The sequence below is a fragment of the Protopterus annectens genome, chromosome 4.part0, assembly GCF_019279795.1.
Source record: "Protopterus annectens isolate FY-2018-M chromosome 4.part0, PAN1.0, whole genome shotgun sequence".
Classification (NCBI taxonomy): domain Eukaryota; kingdom Metazoa; phylum Chordata; order Ceratodontiformes; family Protopteridae; genus Protopterus; species Protopterus annectens.
Genome location: NC_056733.1, coordinates 1,044,882,972 through 1,044,907,788, shown reverse-complemented (window position 1 = coordinate 1,044,907,788; position 24,817 = coordinate 1,044,882,972). Strand labels below are relative to the sequence as shown.

General features: G+C 40.2%; 1 protein-coding gene across 3 annotated transcripts in view; it reads right to left on the bottom strand.

Annotated features, from left to right (window-relative positions):
- The window catches only part of KLHL3 (kelch like family member 3), a 940,384-nt gene that overhangs the window by 334,149 nt on the left and 581,418 nt on the right, over window positions 1-24,817 (bottom strand). For all 3 annotated transcript variants that reach the window (XM_044068978.1, XM_044068980.1, XM_044068979.1), the window contains one exon: window positions 16,355-16,504. In XM_044068978.1, the coding sequence (XP_043924913.1) occupies window positions 16,355-16,504 (150 nt within the window). The remainder of the gene's footprint in view (window positions 1-16,354; window positions 16,505-24,817) is intronic.

Genomic DNA, 24,817 nt, shown 5'->3' with positions numbered 1-24,817 from the left:
TGTCCATAGGTGTGAGTGAGTGGTACGGATGAACTACCGTGGCAGGGCTAGCCACCTGATGGTGTAAACTTTGGCTTGAGATGATTGTCACTGTTGAAATGACACCCTGACCCCATGTGCAAAATGGGAAAAAGGGGCTGAGGATGTATGGGTAGATTAAGGTCCTAAACAGATGGAGATCAAAGTTAGCACCATCTGAGAGATGCAGCCTTTTGTAATTTTAAAAATATAGATTTTTTTTCAGCTCTTTTCTTAACACAGTAAGCCAGCTAAGAATAAATGCTTTTTAAAAGGTTGATCTGAGTTGGGAAACACTTTATAGGGCTAATAGTGTAGTCATTTTATTTGCCAGAGGGCATTGTAATCAGTTTTCTGTTTTTTCACTGCTTGTATAAATTCAGCATGCTTGTGTGTCTCTGTGTTCATTTCCACAGAGTTCAACAAAGGTTGACGTCCTAGACTGTGTTCCAAGTGTTTTATTTGCATGCAGTGCTATCCATGCAAGGATAACTACTTTTGTTTGATAAATCCCGCTTGTTTAACTTACATTAAGTAATCGCTGCTGATAACTTCACTTATCTGTTCATTTTTTCTGATTTTTGAACTAAAAAATGTTTTTCCTTTCATTATTATTGCTGTTAGACTATTTGCCTTGAAACTGCCTCCTTACGGGATTTCTAGCCAGTTGTTTTAATTGTTTTGTAGTTAGCAGTGCGCAGTACAGAAGCAAACACTTAGAAAGCAAATTTTTCCTCCAGAACTTTCCACAAAACTGAAACCTGTAAAACAATAAGTATACAGCAAATAATCTGCAAGCCAACAAGCTTAGAATAAGTAGTTCTTGCATTGTGTGGTGATACGATTAGGTTTACTAAAATTTAATATTTCACAGCCATCAAACCTAGTCAAAGTTAGGACTTTTAGTCTAGACTGCCCAAATAAAGTACCAGTGTTAACAACGGAAAAATATGAAAACCACTGCCCGTGGTAAAGAAAAAACACTCACTTTGATGTTTCCACACTATTAAAACATAAAATAAATTAACATACAAAATTCATGGACTAAGCGCTTTCGCCTGATAAAATATTAAGGCATCATCAGAGTCAGTGAAAACATCTTTAAGCTCTATTTAAATAGCAGCAGATATTAAAGCCAGTCATTACCATCACTTCCTGCCATGTCAAATTATGTAATATGAAGAATAAAATCTCCAATGATTAAATAGTAAAAATGTTAAAACAGTTAAAAGTTAAAAATAAGATATCTGGAATACAACTTTAACCTGTTGTTAAAATTAAACAAATCAAAATGTAGATCATAAGCACTTTGAACCAGCCTATGCAGAATCATTCACAGATCATGCATGCACGTGCACGTATGTGCTGAATCACAAGTATTAGTATGACTCGGTCATAGTCCATGTGGGTGTAAACAGCTGAGACATACCTCCCTAAACCACATGAAGAGGGACGTACGGGAGCTTTTGGACCATGTGCCTCAGGTCAGTATGAGACTAGCACTGAGCAGCATTCATTGATTATACTGACAGCTGCATAGAGACAGCTGTACCTACCCAGATTACTCATAGATCAACTTAAAAAAAAGCAGTCACCCTGGTGGAATCCTATCAATAGGTTATACAACAAAAGGAAGAAATTGATAGCAAACATTAGTAGGTGCAATGCCCAACAAGATAAAAAGTTCCTCATCAACCTAAACAAGCAACTCAGAGGGCTGTTCAAGTCTATCAAAGCCAAATGTGAGGTAAAATTAACCTCCCAGGCCAAGGTTATCACAAAGCTTTCTTCAGATATGTCCAAAACCTGAAAGATAATACATAGCAATGTACCGAGTTAATTGCAAATGGAGGCACATGTATGGAGCCAGAAGACATAGTAAACCTCCTGGACAACAAATTTAGCTCCAGTTTTACCCCATACACTCTGCTATATCCCTTTCAGGAAATACCTACATCTATAATTCCCCCAACCATCACTATAAAGCAGGTTCTCAAGGCATTCTCCAAGGTCAAGAACACTGTATTAATAGGTCCCAATAATATCCGAGGATGACTCCTTAATAGCATGAAACATGAACTATTGGGCCCACTATAATCACTATTTAACTGCAGTCTCCAAACAGGCTTTGTGCCAAATGAATGGAGGACTGCAATGGTTATCCCACTGCATAAGGGCAGGCCATCCACAGACCAGGGGAATTATGACTAGCCCGATATGCAAAGCTATGGCGAGGGAATAATCATGCATTTCCTAAATAGTGACATAAGTAACCTACAAACGTTGGACCCAAATAAGGTTTTTTTTAAAGGGCAGGTCTTATCTACTCAACCCAGGAGACTTCTTCAAGAAGGTCACCAAAGCAATGGGTGATGCCAAAATGGTGCATACTTCCTAGACTGACCTGGCCAAAGCATCTGACAAAACATCCCATTTGGACATTGTAGAAAAACTCACTAAACTCGGTGTAAACCTTTACACATCATCCACTGAATAGTCAGATGGCTTATAGACAGGACCCAAGAAGTTAGAACAGGAGGGAGTCTACCTCCAGGAAAAAGGCAGTTACTAGTGAGGTGCCTCAAAAGGCTCAGTGCTGGGGCCGCTCCTGTTTGGCATCTACTTCTCTGATGACAAGGCTAATGTTAAGAGCCTCTGTCTAACCAAGTTCACAGATTACTGCAAACTGGGTGCAGTCACTGAATTGCCCAAGACACAGCTATTCTCCAAGAAGGTGTGACACAGACCAATAACTGCAGCCAGTCATGGACTAAACCTCAATGCCACAAGAGAGCTCCCCCAGTAAACTACTGTACTGACAATACACACCTCAGGATTGATCCTGCAGTCAGGGATTTGGATTTAGGAACAATTGTAGACAGTGATTTGGCATTTGACCACAGTCAGGAAATCTTTCTATGTTACACAACTTATAAGCAGGGGCATGCCATCTAGAACCAAACGTGTCATTGTCCCATTGTACTGTGCTCTTATAAGTCCAGTCATGGAGTACAATTGTCCCCTTTGGTAAAGCAAGTCATATGCTTGCATATCCATAAGACAAATAACATCAGGAATAACCAATCCAGGGAACTAAACCTTGCCTCCAACAAACAGGACAAGCTGAAAGGACAGGTATGTGTATCAGTCACCACCTTCTCTGGAGCAGTCTCTCCATCCTTGTGAAGTAGAGTTCATCCCCGCACTTAACTTGGTTCAGTGGATGTGAAACCATAAATACACCCCCTAGTCTTGCACATATATCTGTCCTGGAGAAAGAAAGCTTGTAAACACTCATGCCCAAGTATATATACCCCCCACCAAACCAATACAAGGCTTAAAATGGTCCTCTGGGTCGATAGCCTGCTATTCTACCATGCTATTAGCAGATGCCAATTACCCTTTTGCTATCTGGAGCAGCTGTACAAGTCAAAAGCACCTTTGCTTGCTCAGATGAATTCATACTTTATATATTTTTGTATTTGTCTGCTTGGCTAAGATCATGGCTGAAAAGGGTCTTTTGATCAGTCCACTTACACAGTCAACAAATTATACAGATAAGACAGTTTCTTGACAAATGTGCCATGTTCTATCTATCTATCTATCTATCTATCTATCTATCTATCTATCTCTTATGATGATAAATTTGTAGCATATAGCACGTTTTTCCTTGTCCACCTACATAGAGGGGAAAACATAAGTGGCAGCAACAAGTTTACCCAAGTATGTCAGTTCTGTCAGTACTTCCTCCACCCCTCACAAAGGCCTTCGACACAATACCCCACTCGGGCATCATAAATAAGCTCACCAGCTTAAATATCAACCCCTATGTCACAAGATGAGTTGCAAACTGGCTCAGGGATAGAACCCACATAGTCCGAATTGCAGGTGCCATGTCAGACTCTAAACCAGTTACAAGTGGCATCCCACAGGGCTCAGTCGTGGGACTTCTCTTGTCTGGCATATACTTCTCTGAGGTACAGGCTAACACGGGGGGACTATGGCTGACCAAGTTTGCAGATGACTGCAAACTGGGAGCCATAATCGACTCTCCGGCTGACACAGGCATCCTCCAAAAGGGTCTTACAGAGATGGATGCCTGGTGCCAGAGCCACGGCCTCAAGCTAAATGCCAAAAAGTGCATAGTCTTCCCCTTTGGGAAAAACAAAGTACCCACAAATTACCACATAGGTGGTAATCCATTAAGTACGGAAGAAGTAATTAGGGATTTGGGGACCCAAATAGATAGTAATCTCTCTTTTGACAATCACATTGCCAAAGTGGTTAGAAAAACCTTTTATATAGCCCACCTTATCATGAAAGGGTTCACATCTAGATCAAGAGAGGTCATTGTGCCCCTCTACTCATCAGGCCCATAATTGAATACAATGCCCTATTTGGAATGTACCTTACCCCACACCTGCAGCAACTGGAGAGACCCCAAAAGTACCTCACCAAGAGGATCAAGGGCCTCAAACAGATGCCCTATGCAGTTCGGCTAAAGAAACTACAGCTCTACTCAGTTGCGTACCCGCCTACTCAGAGGCAATCTGTGCCTGACGTATAAAGCCATGTCCGACCCAGAATTAATGGACATGCTACACCTCAGGAAATCCAAATCCCTTAGAGCTACACGCTCCAGGGACTTAAACCTCAGCACAGCAATAAATAGGATGTGCTGGAGGGACAGATTCATGTCCCAGAGGCTCCCCTCACTCTGGAACAAAATCACAATTCATATTAGGCAGAGCCCCTCACTGACCCTCTTTAAGAGAAATCTTAACGAGTGGATGGGAGATCATAAGTTTACCCCTGGGATCTCTTCTATGTCCCTGCTAGACAGAGGCACAGTAAACTTAACTTAAAAAGGCTATCTTCTGTGACCTACTATACAGAGGCACAGTTAACTAATCTAAAAGGGAGGTGAAAGCCAGGGAGGTGAAAGCCAAACACACTCTGGCTAGGCTTATAAATGCCCTAGGGCAGATAGCCTAGTATCAACCTATGAACCCAACAAGCATCTGTGACCTAATAGTGCACATCACTTCACTGGCAATTTTGTCAGCCATTATATTAACTCTAAGTGCTATTCCTGTTCTGTGTTGCATATAAAAGAGCTGCTGTGCATGGAAGGCTGTATGGAGAATAGTTCAGGTTTTTTTGTTGAGTAAGACTTGAATGAATACATTTTTTTATTCCTTTTTTCATCCTCTGCTTAACGACTTAGTCCAGTTCAGGGTCATGGGGACTAAGGGCCTATCCCCTGCACCCAGTAGGTATAAGGCATAGAATTAATTATGAACAGGATTGCCAGCCCATAACAGGATGTGCATGTAACCCCCCACCCACACACACACGGCATGCAGATCTAATGGCATGCCAGCTCATAACAGGATGTGCACCCCCCCCACACACACACACGGCATGCAGATCTAATGGCAATCAGAGGATCTCCACTTCACCTGTGGCACATCCTAAAGGATGTGGGAGGAAATGAGCACTAGATGAAATAAAGAAAGCATCTAACTGGAACAGAACTGGGGAACCAAGAGTCATCCCTCAAGTAAAAAAAAATACCTACAATGTTTTTCAGGCGCACAAAGCTCCACACTCTACCCCTATGCCCCTTCGTCTTTTACAGTCAACATTGAGGTCAATGAAACTTGGGGGAAAAGGAGGTGTCCTCATTTGTTCTGGAGTCAGAGGACATTTTGCTGAACTGACCAGTTGACCAACTTCAGGTTGGCCAAACATCTAACTCCCTAAGCACAGTGTAATTTAAAAGGGTTTCATTAGCTAGGTTCATACCTCTCAACCAATCAGGGATACATTTCAACAGAATCATCAGCATATGAATTGAAATATTGTTTTTTTTGTTGTGAAAAAGAAATCTACAACTCTTTATTGCCATTATTCATATTTTATAGTTTTACTCCACCTCCTTTCCAAACCAGTTTTAGGAGGGGGATTAAAGGCAGAGGAGCTAAATTTGAGTCAAAATCAGGGACATCCCTGAAAATCAGGGACAGTTGAGAGGTTTGGCTAGGTTGCAATACTGGTTTTATTCGAGTAGCCAAAGTGAGTTTGGCTGTCACTTTTAGACCTGTGATGTGCTACAGTGGCTTTCTAAGATGAGTTTGTTTGCTGCCTTCAGTAGAACAATTGCACACTTATTATACACCTGTCCTTAGGATGTGGCAGTGAAGAATTTAAAGTCTTGATTACAGTACGTGCCATTAACCACAAAATTCACTGCTGAAACAATCACTGTACTAACAAAGCCATCCGTATTTAGCATCCTTGTATAACCTTGTGAAGAATGCATTGTGGTCAGTGTGTGCAAGAAACAAAATAACTAGTGGTCAGTGTGTGCAACAAACAAAAGAACTATGCTTGGGCCTGGCCAGAGATTCACTTTACATGCACATCCTGCTCACAAGCCTATTCTGGCTGCTGTACTGCCCTGCACCGTCAGGCACTGACCTCATGGTGCTTCTTTGTCCCAGTCCATAATGTTTGTTTGCTTGTTTAGCAGGCAGCTCTGCAGCACAGAAGGATAAAGCCCCTATGGCATAGACAACTGCACTTTAACTAGCAACTTGGATCCCTGTTGGAGCTGGTCAAGTGGAAGAGGAACAATGAGGCATCAGTCTGCTTGCCTCATTGGGGTGGTGTACAGGGGGCATACCCTAGAGGTAATACCAGGGTTGAAAAAGGAGCTATAGCTGCTGTAGGTGGGTGGGCCTAGAGAGACATATCACCATATAAATGGGCCTGTTACCGTCACAGTGCCACTGCACACCTATCTGATGATGTCAGTCTTGTCCATCAGCAGGAGGTAGAGTTAACCCCCCCCCCCCCAACAAGTCACAGTAGGATTCCTCCTCATTTGGCCTGGGTTCATTCTCAGTGCATAGAGGCCGGTACCTCTTTGTGTGCAGCATTGGTTATCCCCATGTATACTGAATCTTCCAGAAGAGAAACCCTCCTGACATGTGGTCACAGTGAGGGTGACTTCCACGGTGTGGGGAACCTAGAGAATGGGACAGTGTGACAGCTGGCATTAAAAGAGACAGACATTAGCAGTACAAGAAGAAAAAAAAAAGTTGTTGCTGTTTATTACCATAGCTAACTTAGGCTCTTAGTGATCTGAAGGACTTTAGCACACCAGGCCTTTCCATCAAAGATTGCTCATTTAAGTTCTTGCAAATTCATATTTACTACTTCAGTAACTGTCTATCCATCTCAGCTCTGATGTCCACTTCTTTTCCCTTCCATATTTCCAACTGTCAGTGTCTTCTTTAGGAATTCTGCATAAAACATTTTAGTTTAACTATCAGGCCTTCCAGTGTACTGTCTTAGTTTACTTCCTCAGGTATGGACTGCTTTGATTTTCTTGCAGGCAACAGACTTCTCAGAAGCTTTCTCCAACACCACAGTTCAAAAGCACTGACTTTGAAGCAAGCACATTAATTTTGTGTAGGCAGTCACCATCTACTGAGACCTTTGAGGCCAGAAAAAAACCAGTCCCTGTCTCCACTTCTTATCTGTTTTGAAAGAACTGATAAGGGAAGAAGACATTATTTTAGCCATTTTTCATTTTGAGCTTCAAGCCAGCTTTTGCATTTTCTACTTAAACCCTTATCAACTGGATCATAAAGGCCCACTAAATTATGCATTTCTAATTCAAGCTTCTGGATTATTTCTTATACAATATTTTGTGCTTTGTGCCTGTTTTACCATTTGCACATTTCTGCCTCATGCCAATGCTACCTATCTGAACCTTCTGGTCTTTGTACTTGGGTGCCATTCAGAGTCGCTATGCACCAGGCATTTCACTGCTGTCACATGCTCCTACTTCATTTCCCAAACATGACGGCACAACCTCAGGTACAGGTATATGCAGGAATGCTTGCGTTACCTTTCTCAGAAAAGATGCACTCAAACTGTTATGCTCTGCAAAACTGAATGGTCATCCCAAGTGCTGACAACTGCCTTGCTCCATTGCACTGATGGATAGCCCTAAGTATGACCCAGAAAAAGTACAGTTTTGCACCTACCATAAATGTAGATGTTCGAGTGTATACACTGCTGCAGTCATTACACTTGGGTTATCCTGCCGTCAGGCGGTTCCCCAGTCGGCCTGAGTTCCAAAGTCTTGGTCCGGCATCAGTTGCTGTCGCCTCCTCCCTGACGTCAGTGCGACAGGGGTATATAAGATGCAGCCGATGCCATTTTCTTCAGTTTTTCTTGCCACAGATGTCAGGTGCCCCCAAAAAGGTAGGCAATTTAAATTGCTAATAAAACATACATAAGAAAGGCAATCAACAACTTTCAGTTAACAGCAAATACTCTCCATAGGTAGTAAAGGGTAGAAGACATAGGTAGGTACCAGCAAGAAAGAGGGGAAGGAGGGAGGGTAACCTGGACTGCAGCAGTGTATACACTCGAACATCTACATTTATGGTAGGAACAAAACTGTACTATGTTCATCGTGTTACACTGCTGCAGTCATTACACTTGGGTAGAATCCCAAAGCTGAGGTAGGGTGGCTGGTTCTATAAGGCATTAGGGGTGGCTATAAGGCCCTGCAGCACTACAATGGCGAAGCCAGCTCTGGATTTAGAGTATAGAGGCAGATGGTAATGCTTGGTGAAGGTATGTACAGAACTCCAAGTTGCTGCTTCCAAAATGTCCTTGGTAGGTACCCCTCTGAGGTAGGCAGTTAAAGTGGCTGTTGCCCTGGTGGAGTGAGATCTAATGCTGTTAAGTACAGGTTTCCCATGGTGTGTACAGCAGAAACGTATACAGTGTCCTATCCATTTTGAAATAGTCGGTTTTGAAATGGCTTTTCCCTGTGCTCCTGCAGCATATGCTACCAATAATTGCTCAGATTTTCTGAAAGCTTTGGTTTTGTCCAAGTAGAAGCATAACTGCCTGTGTATGTCCAAAGAATGCAGTAGTCTCTCCCCTTTATTCTGTGGATTTGGATAAAAAGGTGGCAAGTGAATACCACCCTTGGCATAAATGTAGGATTAGTTCTTAAAGACACCCTGTCTTGGTGGAAAATGATGAAAGGTTCCACTGCCATTAGTGCCTGTAATTCTGAAACTCTTCGTGCTGATATTATTGCCAGGAGCAGAGCAGTTTTCCAAGAGATATATTAAATCTGCTGTGTTAGCTGGCTCAAAAGGAGGTAAAGTTAATTTTTCCAGCACAAAGTTGAGGTCCCAAGTTGGAGTAGGTGCTCTAGGTCTTATGTTTTTAGCCCCCCTGAGGTACTGTTTTAGCAAAGGATTAGAGAAAATTGGTGGATCCGTGTTGTAATGAGCAGAGATGGCAGAGGCGTGGATCTTGATGGATGAAAAGGAGAGGCCTTTGTCCAGCATCTCAGTTAAATATTGTAGTATCTGAGGAATATTTGGGACAAGAGGGTCAAGGCTGTGAGCCTGGTTCCAGGCACAGAATCTCTTCCATTTATCCGAATAGGCTTTCCTGGTACTAGGCCTTCTGGCCTCCAGAATGACATCCATAACAGCTTTGGAGAGAGGCATTGCTTGCTTGACTAAGGAATCTTCCATGCAGCCAGGTTTAAAGTCTTTAGCTGGCTGTGAAGTATCTGATTGTTGTGCTGAGTCAGCAGATGTGGGATTTGAGGCAAAATCCAGGGTGGTCCTTGTGCTAAATTCTTTAAGATTGGGTACCAGTGCTGGCGTGGCCAGTCTGGTGCAATCAGGATCATCTTTGGCTCTTCTTGCCTGGCTTTTATGAGTACCTTTGGAAGGAGATGTAGTGGTGGGAAAGCATATACTTGTAGGTTTTTCCAGCTGAATGAGAGGGCATCCACTTTCCATGCTTGTGGATGGCAAGTCCTTGTGCAGAATTTCTGTAGCTGGCAGTTCATTGGGGATGCAAACAGATCTATGTCTGGGCTCCACCATTTTTGTGTTATCATTCTGAATATTTGTGGATTCAATTCCCATTCGTGGGGATCCATGATGTTTCTGCTTAAGTCGTCTGCCAGTGTGTTTTTCTCTCCTGGCAGGAAATGTGCTTGGAGATGAACTCGATAGTTTAGAGCTGTGTTCCACAAGGTCATGGCTTGTCTGCAGAGGGGATAAGAGTGAGTGCCCCCTTGCTTGTTTATGTACCACATAACTGTGGTGTTGTCTTGTCTTTAGTAGTAGTTGTCCTGGATGCAGCAGGTCCTTGAAGGCTATAAGGGCATTTTGTACAGCTAGCATCTCTTTTTGATTGATGTGAAGATGCTTTTGTTCTGCGGGCCACTTGCCCTGAATATATTTTCTGGCCATGTGTGCTCCCCAGGCATAATCCGATGCATCTGTTGTCAGTGTTTGCCTGGCTGTGGGTTGAGTAAAAGGCTGTCCCTTGTTGAGGTGACAAGCTTGAGCCCACCATCGAAACTCCTGTTGAAGGCAAGGAATTAGTGGTATAACTGTTTCCAAACTTTGACAGTGTTGAGACCAGACACTCTTTAGGTACCATTGTAGTTCCCTCATATGCAGTCTGGCATATGGAATTAGTAGTATGCAAGATGCCATGTAACCCAAGGCCTGCAAACTTTTTCTTGCAGGGAGATGGGTTCTTGTTGCTATTAATTAAAAATATTGAGTCAGTTGTCCTTGCTTGTCTGGCGTGAGATAAGCCATCTGGGCCGTTGTATTCAAGCTGGCACCCAGGAATATTATCTCTTGTGAGGGCACTAGTTTTGATTTCTTTTCATTTACTGTGTACCCTAGGCAACTTAATAACTTTTTTACAAATGCCAGATGCTTTAGAAGAATGTCCTTGCTCTCTGCTTGAATTAGGCAGTCGTCCAGATATGGATACATTTGAATTCTTTTCTGTCTGCAAAATACAATTACTGGTGCCAGGCACTTTATGAAGACCTTGGGTGCAGTAGATAAGTCAAAGGGCAGTGAATCTGAGGTATCTTCTGCAGTTTTGTCTGATAGGGACATGCAGGTATGCCTCCTTGAGGTCCAAGGTTAAGAGCCAAGCTTTCTTGCCCAGCATGGGAAGAAGCTGCTGTAGTGTCAACATTTTGAATTTCGGAACATCCAGGTAAGTGTTTAGAGAAGAAAGATCCAGAATGGGCCTCCAGGCTTTGTCCTTTCTGGGAACCAGAAAGAGTCTTGAGTAAAATCCTTGTCCTTGCTCCTGTGGTGGTACCTTTTGAATAGCTCTGATGTCCATGAGTGTTGTAATTTGTTTTTGAGCCTCTGCCCATTGATTTGGTGGTAGATTTGGCATTCCTTTTAACCTTGGCAGAGTGTGAAAGTGGAACCTGTAACCTTGAGATACAATGTTGAGAACCCATTTGTCTTTGGTGATCATATGCCAATTGTGATAGAAAAGTGCCAGTTTTCCTCCCAAGGGGGCTGCCAAGAGAGAGCTGTTTGGCAGCTGTAGTGGGAAGTCATTGGGGCTGTTTTTTTATATGGTTGGGGCCTGTCCTCCCCTTCTTTCTGGCCTGATGCACCACATTGTCGAGGCCTGTAAAGACCCTGTGGTTGACCTCTACCTCTTGGACGTCTGCATCTGCCCCTTTGAGGTCTGTCTGTAACTGGAAAGGACCAATTCTTTGTTGGCCAATTTCTGCTAAATCGAGGAGGCTGAACCTGTAAGAAATCCTTCACTGTTTACATAGATTTTGCCTTATCCTCCATTTTCTTTAATACCTCTTCTGCCTTAACTCCAAATAACACATCCTGCTGCAAAGTTGCATCCAATAGTTTTGCTTTAACATGATCTGGTAACGTATGTTCTTTTAACCAAGCGTGTCTTCTAATAGTAGAACCTGTAACTGCTGCTCTACAGGAGGCCTCTAGAGAATCAAAACCACATTGCAAAGTATGCTTTCCCACTTGTTCAGCTGCATGCAATAAATCCTGCATTTCCTTAAAATTAGGAGGATCTGAATCTGGAAGCATTTTTTTTTCAACTGAGACATCAAAAATTGCTGATATTTTAGCATGTGAAACTGGCAGTTTAAGGCCCTCATTGCTAAAGTTGCAAACGTATATACTTTCTTCCCCCATTTGTCTAATGTTCTGGAATCTCTGTCAGAGGGGACTGGATTCTTTGCTGATGAGGCCTTAACCCCTTTTGGGTCCCTGAGAAATAGTTTCAGGGTCAGCAACAGGGCTTTTATAAAGAAATTTGTGAGAGTCAGGGACACTAATATCTGCCTGGCTTAACTGGGGCTGGAGGTAAAGAATCAGGATTTAAGCTGGATTCAGCATACACATCATCCACAATAGCTAACACTGGTGGAATAGCAAGGGGTCTGTGTTGAGGTAATAAAAGGAAGTCTCTGAGCCTTTTCTTGGATTCTGAGTAATCCTGGCCTTCCCAATGGAAATGCTCCCTCATGGTGTATAAGGTTTCCCCAAAGGAGTAGTCCTCAGGTGGAGAGGCTGATGGAATTGATTCCTCAGCATCAGAATCCTCATAAGGGGGTAAAGAGTATCCTAGGTCTGAAGAAGAATCTGAGGATATGGATACCTGGTCGGATGAATCATAGTCTGCATCCTGTCTAGGCCTTTTATCAGGAGGGGGATGGGAACCCTGATCAGAGTGATTAGGTCTTCGGCCATTTTGAGCATTTCTTTCTTAGGCATGGAGGCCTGTCCTGGTGAATGCTGTATTTGTTTCTTTGTTTTTAAAGGAGGTTTAGGCAGAAGATTTAATGCTTAACTGAGTAGGTATGAAAACACCCTCTGGAGTTGCGGGTTGTTCAGCTACTCCGGATCCCTCTGAAGGGTTAGTTTCGGTAGGCTGAAAATCTTATGCACCCAAAGGCCCAGCCATCTCCACGTGGGAGTCAGAGGTGGCCTGTGGTTCTACAGGAGCGGTCGTCAGGGGCTGCGAAGGCGCCTCACTGAAAACCGGAGAACCGGCGACTGGCCTAGAAGAGGCTTCATCAGTTTTGGGCCTCGGATGCCTATCTTGTCTTTGCGCTTTTTATGTATTCCGGTCATCGGAAGTTCCAACGGCATAGTGTAATTGAATTTTCTGCCAAAATAATGTTGGGCAAAATCAAACCGACGTTTAATAGTGAGCTTGTTAAACCTAGCACAAAACCAACAACCAGTGACATCGTGATCTGGGCCTATACATGGGATACAATGAGAGTGGAAATCCTTATGAGGTATTTGCTTCCCACAAGAAATACAGATATTAACTTTTACTGACATCGGTCTGAGGCAAGAAAAAGTTTCCCCAATGGGGTACTTAGCTTTGTAGAAGACTTCGGTTCTGGATTCGGAATGAAAATCTCAGGAGTCGGCCGACCGGCACTGGCGAACTGCTTTTGCTTCGGGCACCGCGTGGCAAGAAAGACTGAAGAAAATGGCGTTGGCTGCATCTTATATACCCCTGTCGCACTGACGTCAGGGAGAAGGCAACAGCAACCGATGCCGGTCCAAGACTTTGGAACTCAGGCCGACTGGGGAATCGCCTGATGGCAGGATAACCCAAGTGTAATGACTGCAGCAGTGTAACACTATGAACATCCTATGTTTGATCAGTGAGACTGGTGCTAAAGGTACCAGGCATGGGAGAGTGGAACAGAGCAGCTAATGCTTGCTGGCCAGTCCTTGAGGAGGGAGGTGGTGTGGTTTGCAGTACTGGCACATTTTATTGTGGCAATGATCTTAGCGTAGTGAGCCCACAGTACAAAGTGCTGCATCACTTACAAGAAGGCTGGTGTGTGTGTGTGTGTGTGTGTGTGTGTGTGTGTGTGTGTGTGTGTGTGTGTGTGTGTGTGCACACACTGCACCACTCTTGAGAATGCTAGCATGCTTCTATTTGTTTGTGTATGCACTCTGCTACTTATAAGATGGATGGTGTGTGTGCATATATGTGCTGTGTTCACTCATGAGAAGGCTGGCATGTGTCTTGTGCTACTTACGAGAATGCTGGCATGTGTGTGCCTAGTGTGTCTATTATGAGAAGGCTGATGTGTTTTTGTGCGTGTATGTGCATGCTGTGCTACTTATGAGAAGGCCGGTGTGTGTGTGTGTGTGTGTGTGTGTGTGTGTGTGTGTGTGTGTGTGTGTGTGTGTGTGTGCGTGCGCATGTGCTGTGCCAGTTATAAGGCTGGCAAGTGTGGCAGCTATGAACAGCTTGCAAGCTACTGATGGGAGGGGTTGGTAGTAGTAAATGAAGGCCCCAACTCTTGATTCTCTTGACTCTTTGCCCCAGAAGAATGAATTAGCTGCAGGGCTTGCCCCTGACAGAATGAACTGGTCAGTTCAACAAGAAGTGGGCGAGGATTGATACTCTTTGGGAGGTCAGAATAAAAGCATCCACAACTCACTTAACATATGCAACAAGCAACTTCTTCAACTTACAGCTCATCAACACTTTGCTAATAATTTCAATGTAGTACATACTTACTGGCTATAAAACTGCATTCAGTAACATCTTTGGTGCAACACAATTATGACATACTATGTTCTCTTGCATGCTGTTGCACTTTCCATAAATGTGTGCTCACAAAAAGCACATGAGGAATACTCATATTTCCATAGAATACAAATCTCAAGGGGTAAAGATAGAACAGAAATCTCAAGAGGTAAAGAAGACCAAAGTAAGTCGTGTGTAAACCTTTTTTTTTTAATGAAAAAGTTCAGTAAGTGGCAAAACTTGCATAACAAAGACTGTGTACGGGTGGTGTTGCATGGATAATGTTTAATATGCACTGAGGTTTCTGTTAACTCATCTCTTAAGCTTTAAATTTGAGGTTCCAGGATACAAAATAAACCTCTTAATGAATAATAATGCTGCTGTGTAAGAAAAGGCATGCATAAAACTTACTGCTGTGTACCATACCCCTTTCCAAGTGTCAGATCTTTCTCCAGTCAGCACAAAGTACCACCCCTCCAATTTATTTTTTTTATTCGTTCGAACAGTCATAAGATAAGGACAGTAGAAGCTCCACACAAAAGAGATTAGCCAAAGAAAACTTAACAGAATTTATTTATGTATTTATTCATTGACATTTGATCTGAATATAGAATCTGCCAACATTTTAAATTTTATTCCTTAGCTATTAATATGAGGAAAAGTCAAGTGTTTCTCCAGAATTAGGCAGTACAAACAAGTGGCATACACATATATAGTGCATTAGCAAAAGTTAACCTATGCAGTAATCAACATTAACAAACAGCTGGTCATTGCAAAATGCATATGTCTATCCATTTGCAAGAAGAACACAACATGAAAAGTCAACATACACACTTGTAATAACAATAGAATACTGCCTGCACTGAAACACCCAAAACTCCCACATAGCAACCAGAGAACAGAATTAAATATCTATACCCCCCCCCCCACTTTTTTACATACAGTAACTCCATGGTCACACAGAAATAACTACAAGGAAAAAAAATAGAAAAAAACAATTTATGATCAAGCTTGATCGCACCTTGATTGAAGCAATAACCACAACGGACATCTAAAACTCAACATGCCAAACACCAACAATCCCACAAGTACTTCAAATCCTGAAGCACTACACTGCTCCAGACCTTGGATCAAAGGCCAACATGGGCTGGAACGGGGGGCAAGGTTAGACATTTGGTACTGTTGGTGTTTGGTATTCCCAACATCAGCGCTTGGATTGCAGTACAGTTCAAATCAAGGTTCTGATCTCAAGTTTGCAGTAGTACTCCAAGAAACACAGACTTGACCTCCACATGCCATAGAAGATTCAGTAAGCATGATTGTCTTTGAATAAACTCATACTGATGAAAGTCAAGGAGAGGCAAAACCCTCTCCCTACCATTACTCATATGTGTTAACCCTAACACTATCCTTGGTCCCTAATTCCATCCCTACACATTATATTACAGAAAACCCCTGGCCCAAAAGTACCACTATTCAGACGGTGCCTGTTCTGGGTTTTGTAGTTGGGGTTTACTGACAAAGGACTTTTTTTAGTACGAGATAAATATTCAAAGCTTTGTGATTGACTCTTACTAGTGTTCCAGTGTTTTGTGTATTTGCTCTTTTTTTCAATCAGTTGAGGTTTTGTATATCACTGTTTCCTGATATATAATCACATATGCCTCAAGGACACCCAAAGATGAGACAGACGCACTCAGATGCAACTCATATTCCTGTAGCATCAACATACTTTTTTCTGCATACGTTTCTTGTCTGAGGACACAGGGCCCTGCTGATCTTATATGATGGATATTAAGCTGGTGTTAATAGCTTTCTTCATCACAGTTTGCTATTCATCTTCTGCACTTACCATAACAAAAGAAAAAGCTGTATGACCAAAAGTAGCATGCTAACTTCTCACCTTTGGCAGGCTAATAGGTGTCCTTGGTTTTGTTCTTGGATTCTTTATTAGCTGTCTCTGATCCAAAGGAAGTAAATGGTACTTCATAGCCTCAATAAGGAAATCTTTGCAAATGTTGTTGTTCTTTATTAAAGCTTCCTCTTCAACTCTCTAAAAGTTAAAATAAAAAAAAAAAAGAGATGGAGCATCTCCACAAAGATTTCACACATCATTTTTAGCAAGTACAAACAAACAAACTATAATCAACCTTTGACACTGTGACCCTTTATGCAAAAATGGCAAAAAGTAGGCGATGGATGGATGGACCGAGTTTAGGTATGCCTATGTTACGCAGCATTATGTTTTATACTAATCTGGGCCCTGCACTCTGTCCAAGAATCAGAGGTAGAAACAAGGTTATATAATTCAGGTTACTCATTACCTGACTAGGCTCGTACATATATATGTACGACCACCGAAGGAGATGTTTGCATACAGATAATGAACTGAGTTTTTCTTCAATTCAAATACAGCCCGGTATGTATGCAGTAGTAAGAAAACTGGATGAGGACATTTAGTTTAAAATTTGTTTTCAAACGTGTAGAGTAAGATTATACACCTAACCACACACCAGTGGTTATAAACCTCATAATTTTACAAAACACTGATAACTTCAAGAAAACATAACGCAGAAGGAAAGCCTCCTAACACAATCTAATTACTTTAGCTACCACATTATTACATACAACACAAAATGATGTATACATCTGGTACAGTGAAAAAATGCACATGCAGAAATTGCCATTATAACACACTGACTCAAATGGTAGGTCCCCGATGATACAAATGCTCAGTTACTTTGCATGTAGGAGCTCAGCAGCTGCAGAGGACAACTGTCAGCCTATAAATCCACTTTAAAACATATTTCGTACAAACTCAAGAAGACAGGTACAATAACCTGGGGCCCCTATGTGAAATGTTAAAGATGAACACAGCACAAAAGCTACAAATGGTCTGAATTTGCTGGGTATACAGTCTCCAAACATCACAGGATCCAGTAAGTGCTTTTCTGAATATAACATTTTAATATCTGTATCTTTTTATTCAAAAGTTTCAGTGTTCAGTAGATCTCTAAAGATTAAGTCAAATGAGTGCATTTTCCTCCAGTAAATGCTCTCTAGTGCTAAGCAGTCATACAAATATGTTCAGCATATAGATATGGTGCAAAGTTGGAAATGCATTACTTTGGTCATTATCACGGTCATTAATTTTTTGAAACAGACATCTGAGAATAATGTGATCAGCAACGTATGCATAATTGTTGGGCTTGTGGGGATGTCTGTGGATAAAAATGACTGACCCTGCTGAGTAGATAATGTGATTAGTCTGTTTCTGCATGACTAGTGTGTATTTATGTTAAGCAAACTGGAATTCTTTACTGTGCATTTTTTATTACGGACATATGAGTGCGGTCAGTAACCTGACCATAACTGATGAGTAAAAATACTGATGGATTATAATGACTGCAGTCTGAGTGGCCTTTTATGGTTGAAATGTACTGAAAAGTGTACTTTTGTCATTATTTTATTTCACTGCTTTATATTTAAAACACACACTAACAAATGTTGCTGTATCAATCAAGACATAATTTAAAACAATCAGGAAGGTGAATCCAAAAGAACATCTGCATTAATGCATGGTCCTACACCTACAAAATGTGTATCACGGAACCCATTATTTGAAAACAGCCAAAAGCTCAAAGTACACTTATTCTGCCAGACTGTCACTATAGAAGGTACATGTTTCTGGGTTGTAGATTCTGTACTAGAATTATTCACTTCTTAATCTTAAATCTGACAAAGAACATTTCCCTGACATTTGGATACGGTGTCTGCCAACTCTGGTCTACATCTATCCAGCCAATTCTAGGCAAATAATCTTGATTTGGAATCTTTAGTAAATGCCTTTGACATTTTTTAAATAAAACTGTAAAACCGTCATCTCGAAGTATGATCGTCATCTTGAAGTATGATGCATGATCCTAAACTTTGATGGCAGACTGCGACTGTCCCTTAAATATGACATCAGTGATCTAGTACAACTCCTACTCTGTCTTTCCTGCAGAAAGGATACATTTTTTGCAGGTCTGTCATAGCACTGCTTCTGTTATAATTGCCTTTTCTGAGAATTTATCATGCTTGCATTCTGCTTACAGGAACAAACAGCACAAAAAAAGACAGAAGTTTCCTCCTCAGCATTCTTCCCATTAATAGTTGTGATGGAGACACAGTCTTACTATTTGTACAGTCTAACACTAAATAAATGTCCATACTGTAAGATGCATCACGTTCCTTCGATATGTTTTTCGCAGATTGCGTTGTGCATTCTACTTGCCCACCTGACTGCATACATTTTGTACTCGAAGAAATATGTTGAAACTTGCTCTTAACTCTTGATGTGCATACTGCGTAAGTATTCCATTTTGCAAATGCTGATATGAACCTGTTAATGTTCGCAGTACCTCTCGACTTGTATCACGTCTAGGATGAAGTTTAAATAATTATGCTGAAATAAAGTGAGTGCCAACTTTAAATACTTCAATGATAAAATTCTTTTTATACTGGTTTTGTATAAAAGCAACAAAGCTCACAGTTTTGCAACTTGTGCTCAGTTTGTGCCATCATTTTGAACCAATACACATCTCTCTCTCTACACTTATACATTCCTAAATGACTTTCATAGAACAGCAGACCTTTTGTACAAAATAAATTCTCTAAATGCAAAGTATAGTTTAATCAATGAATGTAACTGAACGTCATTGTCTGGGTATCCTAACATTAAAGTTTTCTCAAAAGCTGAATTTCTGTGTCTTGTCTTGTTTTTGTTAGGAGTTCCTTATTATCATCCGTCAATCAGTGAATCCACTGGGACAAACTTATTTTGTGGCAACTCGTTTATTGTTCACAGTACTATTAATGGCTACTGAGAGTATGCATAATGCAAATCATGCAAATATAACTTGGAAAACTACTGACACTAACTTAAGTACATGAAACAGGGTCCTGTCCAAATCATGTGGCTCCTTGTGGAATATTCTTTCAAACTATACCCAACATTCTTAAACTGACATCAACATAATGCAATCATCATCTTGTACCTGCTCAGATAGTTGCACTTTCAAATGCACTCGTATCTAAAGTGTTTCTCATGATTTCATCCATGCAGTAATTTTCCCTTTATATAAACAATGCTGCATTCGTTACAGAGCTTATAATAAAATCAGGGACTCAGGGACAAAATGCAATGCAATATTATCTACGTTTCTAATGGATTCCCCTAGGCAAGCAATGTTCCATAATATTCCCTTGTTTATAACAAGGCAGAATACCACCTTCTATGTAAACTTGCAACATACATCTGCTGTACCCATGCCTCACAAAACACAAACATGCGCTCTGGTATGGCTTCACCTAGGAATATTTCTGATATACAGAAATCCATCTTGAGAGTTGCTCTGACATTTCTATTTTAGTATTTCTTGCTCTAACAATTCTGCCTTTAATTCACTCATTTAATACAAGAATTAAGCTTTTATCTACTCAAGAAAGTGGGTATAAGGGATCTGAGACAGAGCTATACCAGATAACCATCTGTTTTATCTTCAGAACTGTATTGAGAAATAACTCGGTAGAATAGACATGAGGTGCAGGAAAAACTAACACATTTGAAGCAGTTCTATGTAGATAGCGGGAGAGTAGTGATCATGGAATTTACCCTTTCGCCCACTGTAGTGTGATCTCATACTTGGTATATATTATTATACTATTTGCAGGGGTGTGGAGGGAGCAGCTCCCCACTTGGGGAGCACAGGGGGGATTGCCAAATTGCAAAAGAATAAACTTGTTTATGTTTGTGTTTTCAGAAACTTGATCATATGGTCTTGACCACATGAATTTTGAGTTTCGGAAAACTTAATGAAATAATATAAACCCTTAAAGTGATGCCTTAATACTGACAACTGTGATGCAGTATTGCAAAACTTGTTTGACTATATGCATCTGCTGTGCATATTATGAATATCATATGCACATCATGTATAAATTGTGGAAAGTACAATATATATATATATATATATATATATATATATATATATAATGTACAATGTATATAGTCAGTGTATATGGTCAAAAAACAGGTTTACCATCAAAATGTTGAACGTTGGTTCAGAGAACACCGAAATTCGAATGTTAGTCGACTTTCCTTGTTGCCGAACGGTAGGAAATTGAGATTACACATCAGCGAATGCAAGTGTGCATTCGGTGATAGTAACTCGATGTTGTGAGTAGAGTCGTGGTACAGTGTGGAAAGGGAAACGTATCCCTTTCCTCACTGCAGTACGATCTCGGAATTAGTATATTTAATTTGTTGGGGGATGTGGGGGGCTTGCCCCCCTGCTAAAAGATGACAGACAGTGTAGGTGTTTCACTTACGTTTGCACCTACACTGCCATCATGGCAGATTTTTGACATAAATGTCGAATTTGTTGAATTTGATCAACAGATTCGTCATTATAACCTAATTAGTATGCCAGAAGTCTGACATCATTTTCATAGAGTCAAACGTTCAGTTTTCTGAACTTCGATATTTTGATAGTAACCCAAAAAGTGTACATACTGTGCATACTGTAAAACCTGCCTGATAAAGGCAAACACAACATAACTATATTTTCTATTGCTATAATTCTAAGAAAATCTTCTTGTGCTCTAATAATACCCATTTGTTAGACAGATAGGTTCATTGGATGCACAGTTCCTTTTCAGAGACAACTGAGAGCAATGCTTGGTTGTCTGACTAGCTCAAATTCACACAGCAGGCAAATGAAAAGTGAGAGAATCAAACCCTGTACTAGAAGAACTACAGCTCACTGCCTTAACCCTCTATGCCAAATGACAGTTTCACTGTTGATACCCTTTTCTTCAAGTGAAGAAAGCAATAAAGTCCATTTAATTAATAAATTAGTTCATAGCTGATGTCATTATAAAACAAAACTACAATCACTAAAGTGTCTCACACTTCTTAAGTAACCATTCCCCGATGCACAACGTCATTTATGCTGTCTCACACATCATATTTAATTCTACAAATAATCCTGCTACATTTTGTTTCATGAATTTAATATATTTTGCATTTCCCTAAACTTTTACAACCAAGTTACCTTTTCTCCCTTTATCCCTAATTAACCAATTTAATTATAGTCCTATTTTACTTGGATTTTCCTCAAAATAATTTGAAAATTACTAACAACATGTTAATAGTACTCGTGCAGGAAACATGGAATCTCTCTTTAGAATGTGATTCTTTTTACTCTCCTATAATTTAATTAAAAAATTGTTACAATTCACATGCATATATGTGCAAGATGACCTGGCTATTGTTGCAATATACTAGGTACAGTGGTATGAATTGTTTGCCAAGTATTTGTTTACCGCCTTCCACATGAATGAAGTTTTCAGTATGTCTACACTTAATTTCACCACTGCTGAAATCTTCTGCTAAAACTCCATTCATTTTTCAAAGACTGTAGAATAAGCATGAAAGCATTGTTTGTGCTTTTCCAATCAAATAAATGCTTTTACTTAAACTTACTATATACTACAAAACACATACTTTCTTAAAAATGTCAGATTAGCAGTCACTGGTTAGTCGGGAATAGAACCCTGATTCTTCTGATTTATATAACTTGAAATTTTCACTTGGTTTTAACTACAAAGATGAAACACTTTGTAATATTAAATATGTCAGCCATATAACAGCTTATACCAACTTACTCTTATATTAAAAAAATGGCATATATGATACTGAGAAACATGTAAAAGTCGTATGAGTGCGTGTGCGTATGTATGTGTCCACGTATGCATTTGATAATTGATTTTTCATGTAGAAATCTGCATGCATCTTATAATATTTAAACACATTAACATTTCAATACCATGCAATATGTATTTTTTCCTGTTTGAGAACAGTAAAATACCTTTTACAAAAACAATAGCATAACATCAGCACTCAATCATAAATTGCACTAACCATTTCCCCTCCTTTGATATCAAAGGAAAATGTCATTTGAAAACTTGAAAATAGTCCACACTGCAACCATGGAAGTGAGATATAAAATAAACCTGTAATAACACTGTCAGGCTAAAAATTTAAGAATAACTTGGTTTACAGCCCAAATCTGGAATTCATCATATATGTACGTATACATACACACACACGCATATATATATATATATATATATATATATATATATATATATATATATATATATAGATAGATATATACAGATATTCATATATTACATGTATATCTCTAATATATATATATATATATATATATATATAAACAGATATATTGCTCTCTATATGTGAAACTTATTCTATTACAGAGGCAGAGAGAGTTAGTTCATATTTCAGATTATGAAAATTGTAATTTTCACATTTTGAAATATCTCTTTAAGGAAAGATGATAGCATGACTTGAGGAGTATCATGTTGAAAATGGCAACAGTCTATACACATCGGCCTTGATATATATAACTTTTATCTTAGAGTGCAGAGATACACTTTGTTTATACATCAGGTATGAAAATTATATGTTCGTATTTTATTTTTTTATTTATTTTATTTATTTTATTTTTATTTTTAAAATTAGTGATTCTCTCTCCATAAGGGAACATGTGACTGCATGACTGGAGAAGTATTCTTCTGAAAATGGCATTAGTCCATGCTGACTGGCCTTGATACACAACTACTTTCTAGAAAACCTGCAGAGATGTGACGACTTGTTCATATTTCAGATTATGAAATTGCCTTACTAATGATTACTGAAGCAAGAACTCACTGTACCCATTAAGTTTTGAAATAATATTTTTTTAATAAGAAAGTTGTCTCTGGATGTAGTGGGGAAGTGCCCCATCACCACATAAGTTATGTAGCATTACTTTAAATCATGCAACTTTGCAGAAATGGAATGAATTCCACTTACCGCGTCACAGTTTCAACAGCTACAGTGTGCAATGAGTTAATCTTTGATAACGCTCTAGGTTTTCATGATGTTTCACATTTTTGGCGATACTTTTATAAGGGACCATGGCAACAATATCAGTCCAAACGTTTGACTCATACATGACCTCTAGCTAGTACAGATGCAAAGATAAAATAGTTTCTTTATCAAATTATGAAAAACAAATTGTTCATATTTGTGTCACAATCTTGGTAAGTGAGCGCTGCAGTTCAATAGGCGAGGCATAATTTGAAGCCAACATCAGGACAAGCAAATCAGAAGAACAGCTGGTGTAGTGCAGAAGGCAGATGGAAAATAAGAGGTGTGATGGGCAAAGCCATCTTTTTTAGTTTTTACATTTTCACTCCTCATGACATGTCCTGTTACTGGACAGCAGAGCCTGAGGGCATAAGGATGTGGTACCCCTACTCAGGGAAGAGAAGAGTGCCGCACTGCAGAAGGGACCTTTCTCTTGTACTGTCTGAGAGCTTACGGTGTCAGGACATACGAGGGTATGGCTAAAGAGGATCTTTTTTTCCTGTTTTGCTCCCCCATAGAGTGTGATAGTGTATGGCATCAGGACATGTAAGTTAGGGATTTAGAATCTTGGCAGTGGTGCCAGATAGGAAAAGGGACTTTTTTTGCTCTGACATACAACACGAGGACATAGGGTATCAGGACACGGTGGTAGAACTAGGGAGGATCACTTGTAGGGACTTTTTGTTGCCCTCATGTGGAGTGTAAGGGTGAAGGGAGTCAGCACATGTGGGTTAGGGTTTTAGGACCTGGCAAGAACTTAAAATTAACAAGAGACAGTTACGGCTCTGAGAACAATATACAGGTAATGAGGTGTTCTTACAATAGCCATTGTATTCAAGCGTATACAACAGTTCATAAAATCTGCAGCTACGGCCAGTTACAAAGTCAGACTCATCATATGAAATGTTAGCACCCATACCACTGTGAGGATCTGTGTGTGCTTAGCAATTTGAGATTATACTTCTTTCTATGGCTGTTATGGTTCAGGAGTTAAGAGCATTTGCATCAAGTATGGTTTTAAAAACAGGTTTTCTGAAAAATAGCTCACGATACACTATTGTTTCATGGGGAAAGTTAGCTGCCTGCCTAAGCACCTCTGAAGTGATGTTTTAATTAATTTACATGTGTATCGTCACTTTACTGTACATCTTGACCTCTGGTTAAGAATAAATGTTCCACAGAAAACAGATTCCTTTTTAAGTCACACCATGCCTGGAATTTCGCTTTCAACACTACCAAGCTGACTGTCTTCTAACCATCCTTTAAGGCAAAAATATTAAATACACCTTGATGACTCCCTAGCCTGAAAAGAAACATGTCACTCTGGGAATTACCTAGTTTCTCACTGAGGATAAAATCTATGGATCCAGGTCTTTCAGCATTTCT